The sequence below is a fragment of the Eurosta solidaginis genome, chromosome 1 (assembly GCF_040869045.1).
Source record: "Eurosta solidaginis isolate ZX-2024a chromosome 1, ASM4086904v1, whole genome shotgun sequence".
NCBI lineage: Eukaryota > Metazoa > Arthropoda > Insecta > Diptera > Tephritidae > Eurosta > Eurosta solidaginis.
The window spans coordinates 13,668,422-13,680,808 of NC_090319.1; the positions used below are offsets into that span (position 1 = coordinate 13,668,422).

General features: G+C 35.9%; 2 protein-coding genes across 2 annotated transcripts in view; one reads left to right on the plus strand and one right to left on the minus strand.

The window, feature by feature from the left end:
* Positions 1–2,457, plus strand: part of LOC137249390 (RNA helicase aquarius) — an 83,682-nt gene extending 81,225 nt beyond the window's left edge. The window contains exon 11 of the mRNA XM_067780812.1: positions 1,075–2,457. Within this exon, the coding sequence (XP_067636913.1) occupies positions 1,075–2,361 (1,287 nt within the window). The 3' untranslated portion in view covers positions 2,362–2,457. The remainder of the gene's footprint in view (positions 1–1,074) is intronic.
* Dnali1 (Putative inner dynein arm light chain, axonemal Dnali1) lies at positions 1,688–8,175 on the minus strand. The gene is made up of 5 exons (XM_067780911.1): positions 8,123–8,175; positions 5,110–5,270; positions 4,919–5,041; positions 2,963–3,095; positions 1,688–2,899 (listed from the first exon to the last, which is right to left on the minus strand). Exons 2-5 carry the CDS (start codon positions 5,218–5,220, stop codon positions 2,520–2,522), a joined length of 747 nt encoding a protein of 248 aa, XP_067637012.1. The 5' UTR covers positions 5,221–5,270; positions 8,123–8,175; the 3' UTR covers positions 1,688–2,519.
* Positions 8,176–12,387: the final 4,212 nt, after the last annotated feature.

Here is a 12,387-nt window from a genome sequence, read left to right on the forward strand (position 1 = left end):
CTAGCCCGACCATCTCGGGAACGATTTATGTGGCCACATTAAACCTTCAGGCCATGCCCTCCCTCCCCACCCCAAGTTCCATGAGGAGCTTGGGGTCGCCAGAGCCTCGTCTGTTAGTGAAACAGGATTCGCCGCGGATAGGTGAGGTTGACAATTGGGTTTGGAGAAGCTATATATTGCGCTGGCAACCTGAAGGGTTGCGCTACACACCCCTTGAATCTGGTATTTTAGTCGCCTCTTACGACAGGCATACCTACCGCGGGTATATTCTGACCCCCTTACCCGCTGGGGGATGATGTTTTAGCTTAAATTTTTTTAGATCGGAAATCCAGTTGCCTGGCTTCGAAGAATAGGAATTTTGCATATACTTATTTCGAATTTAAGAAAATCTCTATCAATTTGAGGCTACCTCACAGCCTTACGGCACTTGCAATCTTGCGTAATTTCATCCAAAGTACCGAAGGAGAACTACAAAAATTGAGCGCTGGCAATAGTTAACGGTCATATTAATGTGTACTGTATTTAACCGTTATAAATTTCCAGAAACTCAGTCAGAAATTACGAAAACAGTTATATTAGAAATTAATTACTCGTATTCTTCTCAGTTACAAAAATTCTATTCCCGCTTCGTACAGGATTTTGGTCACTATACTCCATTCTTTCAACGGCAAGCTAAACTCGTATATCGGAAGTTTGTGAGCTAAACTAGAAGAAAAGTTCAATAAGTTAGCTAGGCTCTGTATGTATCCATTATAAATTTCCAGAAAAAAATATCTCTATATCTAAAAGATTGTTGGCCTTAAACACATTCTTCTCACTTAAAATAATTCTATATTCGCTTCATTCAGGATGTAGGCCACTTCTTTGAACAATCAATATAACTCGCAGTTAGGAAGAAATTGGGTTCGGTATGTATCCATTATAAATTTCCAATTTCGACCTGCAGAGAATACAGAATACAGTTTATTAGAACCTTTACATTTTTTTACACTGTCTTATTTGTTAGGACCACAATCCGAAATTGATTTTAAATTTAAAAATAAACTCCATTCTATTTAATCTCATTTAATACAGTTAACGCAACGCCCACAACGTCTGCGATTGTTACCGCATGAAATTTATCCAACAGAACGTCTAACCAATGAAAGGATGAATGAGAAGAACATCAAAGAAGTTTACAATATGTCACAAATGGCGGAAAATGTCTATGAGATGTATATGAAACATATGGAGGAGCTCAAAGATAAGTTACCGGAGGAGGGTGACTTACAAATGTATGCAAACATACCACAAGAGAGCGATGCTGAAGAGGCACATGTAATGCACCAAAATGAAAACGATGAACCGCCTGCAAAACGGGCTACAAAAGATACCACAAAAACTGCTAGCACTACAGCTTTTACACCAACTCCTATTGTTAATGAAATAAATATGGATGTAGATGAGGAGCAAGTGGAGGTAGAGCAAGATTCTGCCGTAGCTGCCGAAAGAACAAAAATAACCGATGACGCACACACAAAAATTGGAAGTGCTTATGCCGCGGAAAAAACGCATTCTGCAATAGATGAGACAAATACGGAAACTGAAAGTCCAGAACCTGTGGCAAGCATAGGCACTGCAAACGCAGATACTTCAAGTACAGAAGCTACAGCAAAATCAGACACTGTAGCAAACGCTCAAAACAAAGATCCTGAAAATACAGAAGCTGCAGCAAAAATGAAGTCTGCATCGAATGAGTCACAGGCGGAAACTGACGGTCCAGAAGCTGTGGTTGACAAAGGCACTGTAAACGCCGCGAAAACTGAAAGTACAGAAGCTAAGGCAAACGCAGACTATGTAGCAGATGCTGGAATCGCAGAAACCGAAAGTCCAGAAACTGTGGCTAACAAAGACACCTCAAACAAGGAAACTGAAAGTACAAAAGCCACTGCAAAATCAGACTCTGTAACGGATGATGAAAAGGCGAAAACTGAAAATCCAGAAGCTGCAGCAAAAACAGTTTCTGCAGCGAATAAGGCAAAGGCGGAAACGGAAAATCCAGAAGCTGCGACAAAAGCCACTGCAAAAGCAGACTCTGTAACGGATGATGAAAATACGAAAACTAAAAATCCAGAAGCTGCAGCAAAAAGAGATTCTGCAGCGAATAAGGCAAAGGCGGAAAAGGAAAATCCAGAAGCTGCGACAAACGAAGGCACTGCGAACGCAGAAATAAAAAGTACAGAAGCTAGCGCAAAAGCAGACTCTACAACGGATGCTAAAAACGCGGGAGCTAAAACTTCCGAAGCTGATAATGAAAAACCCGACAGCGGCGAATCTGAAAGTGTAGAAGCTCCTGTGAGCAAGGAGCCAAAGGCTGATTAGTAGGCGCTATTGAATTTCACAACAAATATTAAAGCGTAATATGGTTTTAAAATCTAGATTAGTAAAATTAATAAAAAAAAATATTATATAACAAAACATGAATTGCACATAATTTCTGCCGTATTGCACGGATATCAAATATAGTAATTAGCTCTCTCTTATTTTTTGGGAGCAGTAATACCCTCCAGTTGAGCCTTGAGTTGGGTGTTGGTCTTCTTGAGAAAGGCAACCTCTTCAGCATATTTCTTTTCTTCAGATGCACGCAATTCTGCATTACGTCGTTCTGCTTGTTCTTGCTTAATCTTCATATCGTTAATAATCTCTTCGAGTGCTTCTTTTTCAGTTTCCAATGTTTTAACGCGATCTCGCAACATTTCCTTCTCTTCATGTGCCTGCAATGCTTTACGCATACCAAACGCAACCGAACTGCAGTACAGCGTTTCATACGCTTCCATAGACATCGCGATTTCGTCGCGAATACGCAATAGCAACAATCCGCGTTCTGAGCAGTTTATCGTAACCTGACGTATGATTTCATCTGGAAAGGTAGTGAAATTAGTTTGTTATAAGTAGGTTATGCTTTTTACGAGTTTTTGCCTACCAAAACATTGCGTATACAACTCTCGACGTATGGGACAAATGCCAGTTTCCCGTGCTTGCGTTTGTTGAAGTCGTGTATCGAGCATCTCTTGTAGATTGATAACATCTTGCCTTGTAGCTGGAGTACTTGATACCTAATAATACCTAAGAGGTATTAGTACTAAGCTTCTTAGCTTTAGGATAGGTTTAGAATTAGAACAATTTAGTATGTACTGAATACCTTCAACTAGGAACGTGAGGGCAGAATTCGTCTAGGTGGAATTCCCTAACTTGGTTGTAATTGTGTTTTTGTAGTTAGCTATACCGTCCTAAGGCGGTATATACCGGGATTGCAGATCCGCGAAGTTTGGAAAGAAAGCTTGTTCTTTGAAATGGTCAAGCGGCATGTGATATAAAGTTTCTATATAACGTTTTATAACAACCACAGCATTGTTTTGAAGATTTTGGAATCTTTCACACTACTCAGGACCTTTCTCTTAAAAAATCATGGCAACAACCAAATAGATAGTTTTATTGTGCCCTTCTCACTTTACAAAAAACTCGACCAATACAAGCGCTCTCAAAAAATCGAGTACTTTATCCGTACTGTATCCGGCTTCATGGAGGGTATGTGTGTACCCTCGAGCCTAGGCGGACTATATAACTTACTTTGTACTTTGGAACTTTTGCTATTTTCTTTCATCGGCTCGTCCTTTATTGTGAAATATTTTTCTTATCAGACTTTAAGTATTGCGAAACAAAACTCATATTTCTTTATTTTTTATTGGCATCCTGTAAATTTGTCGAAATAGTGGCAATATGCAAGGAAGAAAGAAGACTATAGTTTATATCCAAAAAATGTGAATGCCAGACAGTCGATACAGTGCCATGTACGTGGATACCTAATGGAATTCTATTCGCTTGACCATTTCTTCAGCTTTTTTTATATGAAAATTTATATTTCTTGGTAGGTGAGAAGTCAGCTTAATACTTGCTTCTATTCCCTTCTTCTTTCGAGGTACTAATATATACTGACATGTCTCTGGTATAGCCTAGCTCATGTTGTTGTTGTTGTTGTTGTAGCGATAAGGCCCGAAGGCCTTGGGGAGTGTTATCGAGTTGTTGGTCCTTTGCCGGATCCAGATCCGGTACGTTCCGGTACCAAGCCCGACCATCTCGGGAACGATTTGTTATGACCACATGCGATATTCTAGGCCATCCCACCTCCTAGATCCATGAGGAGTTCGTGGTCGCCAGAGCCTCGGCTGTTAATGATTCGCCACGGATAGGTGAGGTTGACAATTGGGTTTGGAGGAGCTATATATTACGCTGGCAACGTGAAAAGGTTGCGCTACACAACCCCTTGAATCTGGCATTTTAGTCGCCTCTTACAACAGGCATACCTACCGCGGGTATATTCTAACCCCCTAACCAGCTGGGGGATGACCTAGCTCATCTTTGTTGACGTATTGAATCAAATGTTAATATTTATTTTAATTTGGTGAAGTTCCTCTTCTCCTCGTAACTGCCCTATTATTTCTTAACAGAAGTGTGCGTTCTCCGGTATCCAAAACGTATCGCCTTTTAAGGAGAACTTTTTCATTTAAACATTTAATTAAAAGTTAATTCTTTTAGTATTCAACTACGCACCGAAAAATCTTCGATATGACAAAACGTATAAGATACCTCAAAAGGCCCATCCCTCGAAACTTGAAGCGAATATGTTACAATCTTAATGAATGAGGAAACGATAGAGCACATTTTGTGCTCGTATACCGAGCTCGCAAGGCTAAGCAAATAGGATAGGGCCTAGAAATCTTCTTATATTTGTAAGAGGATGGAGTTATGTTTTTGATAGGGATAACATGTGATCTGGTTTTGATAGGGCTTTTCAGTTTGCCCGTTAATCAAATTTCGGGTAATAGTGTGGAAACGTTCAGTTTATGAACCGGTCCATTTATCCCTTCCACCTACGTACCGTTTGCTGCCATAATTGTCCATCCTCTTCCCAGCAACGTGGAGGTAATATGGAATTGAGGATCTCTTCTGTTTCACGTTTTGTATCCAATAAAGCGCCTGCCGTCAATGGACGCCTCATTTCCTGTCAACAAATAACAAGATTTAATTTGCTTCAATATACACATATAAAACTTCCGCATTCTAACTCACCATCTCTGTGGGCACAGTTTTTTTCTCCGGATGTTTAACCACCAAAATCGGATTATCATAACGCACCAGCGTTTGGTACTGATCAACCGTCGTTCCATCAATCTCCTCCATGTTGGTTTAATCCAATTTGCAAACACAATAAATGAATTTCAAATAAGTTCCTTCGTTATATAAAAATAAACAAAATTATAAATTTTCCTTCAGTCGTCAGACTAGTAGTGTTATTTTCTTTTTGCTATTTTTGTTTATAGCAACCGGAAGAGGAAGCGTCAAGTAGTTGAGGTAAAGGGTGAGTATTAAGCGACTCTATTTTGAAAATAAACGCGCAGTTGCCCTGTGTTTAATTTGAAGCACGGCAGTAGTAATAAAAAACCACGTATCAAATGAACGGCTCGAAATAAAAAATGAATTTATATGAGTTTTAAGCGGGGATTACCCTTATTGCTTTAAATGTATGAAAACATTTGTTTGAAGCAATTTATAATTTATTTAATAACTAGCTTATACCCCCCGTGGGTTTCACTCCACGTTGCTATAAAAAATATGGAAAATAAATAAAACACCATTAAAACACTTCTTGTTTCACATTTATAAGCAATTTATATATATTTATTATTTGTGTTAACATTTTCTGATGAATAGTTAATTATTGTAATTAGCTCCAAAACTAAATAATGTAATTATATGATTTTTTTAATTTAATGAAACCTAATTCTGGACTGGTATTCGACCAGAAAAGGAAAATATTTAAGAAAATTCCCAAAAAAAAAAATTGTAAGCAAATAATTTTCGTAGGTATTTGGTATGGAACAAACAAAGTGCCGTTAGCTACTTATCTTGTTTGGTTGATTTTCCGACAGGGTGGATAAATGATGTATATTGGAACGATTTTCCGTCATCCCTTGTCAAATTTGGTTTTGAGACAAACCGGTTTCGGCGTTGTGCCATCATCAGTGTCGATTTTCGTTCTGATCTGTTGTTGTCATTTGTCCTGTATTTATAGTTCGTAGGTATATGAGCAGGTATTGTCAAATTGTTGCTTGTGTATATTTAGTTATGTGTATGTGCTGTGTGTTCGTTCAGAACCGAGGGTGGTTTACTAATCGATTTGTGTGGCTTACTGGGGTAGGTAGAAATCTGTGATTTTAGTCGTTTGACCTTCTTTGTCGGTTTTTTGTTTTGGTGTGTTAATTGTTTTGTGTTTATTTGTTGTTGTGTGTTTGTCTGTTGTACCTGTGTGATTAAGTTGTTTCCTGTAAACAAGTTTTAAAGGCTCGAATATTGTGTCAGAAATTGTGTTTATCTGTTCGTTTATTATTCTACCGTCGAATGTTTTCTGTTTGTAGATTTCCATGTTTTCGAGTACGTTGAGACGTCGGCCCTTGTATGTGAAGAACCCAACTGCTTTGTTGATGTTTGCTGGGGAACATTCATTCTCGACCATGTGATTCGCGAAGTTAGACTCGGGTATAATGTTTGGATTCCGTATTTTTTTGTTGTAATCTCTAATATGTTCTCTGAACCTCGTTCTTATTTGCCGTCCTGTTTGTCCTATGTAACTATGCTGGCATCCGCAGGTAAGCTTGTATACGCCGTGGCTGCTAAACGGATCCTCTGAGTTAATGTTAGTTCTTAGTTTTCGCCCTAGATTGTTCGATGTTTTGAATGCTGTGTTAATGTTGTATTTTTTAAAGAAGTTTGCCAATTTATATGTTGCTTTTCCAGTATATGTCATAGTCGTCCAGCTATTATTTTCCTTTTCATTATTTCTTTTTGGTTCTCCATTTGTCCTTCTGAGCTTTCTACTAGTGCTTTTTTATATCCGTTGTTTGCAGCGATATTATATATGACCTCAAGTTCTCTCTTATATGCCTCTTGTGTAAGAGGTGTTCTTTCAAGTCTATGTACCAAGTGCCTTAATGCTGCATTTTTATGATGTTGAGGGTGATTTGAGGTATTGTGTATTATTGTGTCGGTGGCCGTTGACTTTCTATATATGTCATAGTTAAATCTTTTGGCTTCTTTATCAATATTTAGCGTGAGGTCTAGATAGTTGATTCCTCCGTCTTTTTCGGTTTCCATTGTAAATTTTATATTGCCGTGCTGTTTGTTGAGGTACTCCAGTACGAGCTCTTCGTTATTAGTAGTTAAAACGCATATTATGTCATCCACGTATCTAGCATAAAATGACACGCCTAATTTGGACTTCAGCTCCTGTATGTACTTTTCTTCCAGATAAGAATTGCTGATGTGGGGCTTCCCATTCCAAGACCGTTTGTTTGTCTATATATTTTATTGTTGAATTTAAAATAGTTTTGACGTAAAGTGGTTCTTAGCGTATTTGTGATTTGCATACTTTTCACTTTGTTTTTTGTGTTATGAACTATTGTTGAGCTAACTATGTCCAAAGTCTCCGATAGTGGTATAGATGGGTATAAATCTTTTATGTCAAAAGATACCAATTTGCTGTTTCTTGTTAGCTCTACGGTCTCGAGTCTCTCTATTAGTTCTGTTGTGTTAGCTATTGCATATTCGTTCCTTAGCTCCAGAGTATCTATCAATATCGTTTTTAAATATTTGGACAGTTTGTAACATGGTGCCGATTTAAAATTAATGATGGGCCTCATTGGCGTGTGCGGCTTGTGGATTTTTGGTAGCGCAACCAGTGGAGGAGCCGAAGGGTTCATTTGTACCAATCTATGTGCCATGTTAGAATCTACTATATTTGTTGCATTTTTTATAGCAACTTTGATTTGTTTTTGGTATTCATCTGTGGTGTAAAGTGGCATGCTGATGCCACTCAACTTTGGGCTTGCAGCCCCCAGCGCACCGACACACACCCGCAATAAAACTATTTTTAATTTCTTTCTGTTTAGTTTGTTTTATTTAAAATTTCTTTAGTTATCGTTTCTTTAGTTAAACACACACTCTTTTCTTTCTTTAGTCAATTATAAAAAACCCACTTTTACTTGTAATTTCTTTTTTTCAACTATTTTCAATATTTTATTTCTACCTTCACTTATTTCTTTAATGCGCGCTTAAGTGACGCGTTCACCGGCTCATTTCAAACTGAAAACTGTGGAAAAAAGCTGAAGCTTCAAAGCGGCCCTGCCGCTATGCCAAAAGTGCATAGCGGTAAAATCGAATGATGCAGTGGCGTGATAGTCGAGTAACGGAAGATTCAGCCAATCAGAATTCTCTCCGTCACTCGACTCTCTCACCCAGTAACACCAAGTGCATACATGCATGGTTGCATGTGGGGGTGATGCCAGCTATTTTAGTTTTTAGTTTTATTTTTAGTTTTTAGTTGGCTGGCACTACATGACGCTACATCATCCCCCTTTGGAAAAGAAGAATTTGGCAAGGTGATCAGTCTTGTCACATTCTTCTTTAGGCTTTACTAGGGTTAAGATATAAATTTATAAGAAAATGAAATATGTAAAAAATAATGTTTTTAGTTTGAAGTGAACCGTTACTATTTATATGCTTATTATTAAATTGAGTAAATATATATTTATTAAGTATTTCAATTTAACATATGAATTTTGTACATTAGGCCGTATTAAGAATTAACATTAATAGTTTGTTTAGTTTGGCCTTCATTGGCGTGTTCTTAAAGTAGGTTTATATTTAAAGATTATTTTCGGCTATCAATTTAATTAATTTTTTGTATACGATTTTTGTGTACAATTTTTTCAATTTTATTAATTTCATCAAAAATTTTTACATGTAGGGACCTTGATATATATTTCTATGTTTATTTCTCGGTTCTGTTTCCACTAAAACCCTATCATTAATTTTAATTTCTAAAGGCTTAGCAGTTTTATCGTATAATTCTTTATTTCTAATTTTATGTTTATTAATCAAATTTCTTGCCATTTTATGAGATTTTTGCATTCTATATTTTAGTTCTTTTGTATAATTTTCTACATTATAGATCGGATCGATTTGTTCCTTTTGTAATTCATGTGGCATTGTAGATTTTCTGCCAAATATTAATTCGAAAGGAGTAAATTTATTATCAAAAACCGAACTACTTGTAGTATTATGTAAAAATGTAAAATACTTCAAATACGTATCCCAATCTGAATACGTTTCATCTAGATATGCACGTAAATATTCGTTAAAGACTCTATGGTTTCTTTCAACAGTACCAACAGTTTCGTGGTGATAAGCTGTTGAGAAATCATGATTAATCTTTAAAAGTTTTGTTAATTCCGAGAATAATTCATTTTTGTATTCCGTCCCTAAATCGGATCTAATGGCTCTCATTGTACCATATGTTAGTATAAAGGTTTCAAAAATAGCACATGCGATAGTTTTTGCTGATTTATCTGGTACAGCTACTGTTACCAGGTATTTAGAAAAGTCACAAATCATAGTAACAGCGAACTTGTTACCATAGTTTGATTCTGGAAGTGGACCTATTGTATCGATAATCACTATGTCAAATGGTTTACAGGGTGTTGGAGTAAGGACAAGATTTTCTTTTGTTTTTGGTCTCGCTTTATTTAAAAGACATTTATTGCAATTTTTCACGAATTTCGCTATATCACGTGTCATGTTTTTCCAGTAATATTTAGTTCTTAATTTGGCATATAACCTTTTTGTTCCGCAATGGCCTCCTAACAATGGATCTTCGTGATAAATTGTCATAAGTTTTTGTTTCTGTTCATTGTCTGTTACGGTCTCTACAGGGTCCGTCAATATTATTTGTAATGATTTTAAAATTTCATTTCCGCGGATTTTAAAATTCGTAATTGAAAAATTATTGAAAAAGATATCATTTTTTTGCCATTCTAATTGTTTAATATTGTGATTGTCGGCTGCTTTTTCCAGCCTCGAAAGTAACTCATCTAAATTCGTTATTTCGTTAGCAGTCACGATATTAAGTAAATTATATTTTTTATGTTTTAAATGCGCATAAATTTGTAAATTGGAGATCTCCTTATGTTTATTATATTGTATTGTTGATTTTACTCGCGGTATCTTTTTTGAAAAATCGTATGAAAATTTATCATAAACTTGTACTTTATTATCGTTAGAGGTCGTATCATTTAAACTTATTTTTTCATTTTGTAATTCTTGTTGTTTAGTTTGTAATCGCGTTTTAACGGCTAAAACATGTTTTGTCGAATCTTTAATCTCGTCTATACTTATACGCGAAAGAGCATCAGCCACAACATTCGATTTTCCTTTAATATATTCAATTGTAAAATTGTATTCTGATAAATCTAATCTGATTCTAGAGAGTTTCGAGGAAGGATCTTTCATATTGAATAGATAAACTAATGGTCTATGGTCTGATTTTACCGTGAAATGTGTACCGTAGACATACGGCCGAAAATGTTTTATAGCAAAATGTATTGCTAAAAGTTCTAATTCTATGATTGCCTTTTTCTGTTCGGCTTTATTGAAAGATTTTGATGCAAAGCAAATCGGTAAGTCATTATCTCCATGCTTTTGGCTTAATATAGCGCCACAACCACTCTTAGATGCATCTACAGTGATAATAAATTCTTTTGAAAAATCAGGGTATTGTAATAATTGAGGAGACATTAATGATAATCTTAATTTTTCGAAAGCATTTTCGCAAGCATCATCCCAAACAAATTCAACTTTTTTTCGATTTAGACGATTTAAAGGGGCTGCCAGTGACGCAAAGTTAGGTATAAAACGCCTATAATAATTTGCAAATGCAACGAATCGCCTAACAGCGTCTTTGTCTTTTGGCTTATTGTATTTTTTAATTGCGTCTATTTTTGAGTCATCTGGCAGCAGGCCTTTGGAGGTGCATTTATGGCCTAAAAAAGTTACTTCAGAACGAAGGAAATTGCATTTGTTGGGATTTAACTTTAAATTGAATTTTCTACAAGTTTCGAAAACTTTTTCTAAATTTTTGAGGTGATGTGTCTCGCTACATCCGATGACGATAACATCGTCAATGTACATAAAAGCTTGATTTGGCGAAATGCCTGAAAATGCTAATGACATCATACGTGAAAAAGAGTTTGGTGCTATATTTAAACCGAAAGGTAAAACTTTCCAACGAAAAGCTCCTCGATCTGTACTGAAAGATGTAACGTCTCTAGAATTAACATGAAGTGGTATTTGGTGAAAACCAGAAAAAAGATCTAAAGTCGAAAAATATTTGGCTCTGCCAAGATTGTCGAGTATGTCGTCTACGCGTGCCAACGGAAATTTGTCTGCGATAAGCTTTTTGTTGACTGCTCTGAAATCAACGCACATACGGTAAGACTTTTGGCCTGTAGGATCCTTTTTCGGCACCAAAATTAAAGGGCTGTTATAATTAGAAAAGCTGGGTTCTATTAAATCATTTCGCATTAAATTTTCGACTTGTTTATTAATTTCTTCACGTTGTGTATATGGTAAACGATAATTTTTTATATAGACTGGATTTTTATCATTTAAACGTAGCTTTTGTTCGTAAAAGTTATTTAAAGTCATACGATCAGTTTTTAAAGCGAATACATCGGCATATTTTAAGCATAAATCTAGTAATTGTTTTTGAGCATAACTCGGCATTTGATTTTTCAAAATTTTCGTTAATTCCTCTAAGCGTTTTTGATCTTTTGAAGTTTCATTGATTTTGTAGACATTGTAGTTGGTGATATCTTCCGTTACGATATTGCAATTGTTGACATGTTTTACTTCGTCAGTAATATTTAAAATTTTTATAACTGGATTATTTGTGTCAACAATGCACTTTGCCGTAAAAACACCATTACAGATTTCTTGCGAGTCTACAAAAACAGGATTATCGCATTTTGGTAATTTAAATAACCGATAAACTTCACATCTCGGAGGAATAACTAAAGAATCGTTACTTGTGCCGTGTAAAATTGGTATATTTGCGTTATCTAATCCGGTATTAATGGTTATGCTATCGCTTGCGTAATTAATAATGCATTTATTAAATTTTAAAAAGTCTTTGCCGAGTATTCCGTCTGAAGGTATATTGAAATCGTCGTTAACTACATGTAAAGTATGCGGTATTAAAAATTTATATGCAATTAAGTTGGTTTTTAAGGTTCCTAAAGTTGAAATTGTTTCAGGCGTTACGCCTGTTATGTTTGTTATTTCGTTAGTATTAAAGTTACAATTTTGATATAAACTTGAAATTTTGATTAAAGAAATATCTGCTTGTGAATCTACTAGAAAAGTACATGGTTTGTAGGAATCGCTACATTGAAGTTCAATAAAATCTGAATAATTAAGGTTCAAGCAGTAGATGGATTTTAATATTTTTGAAGAAGA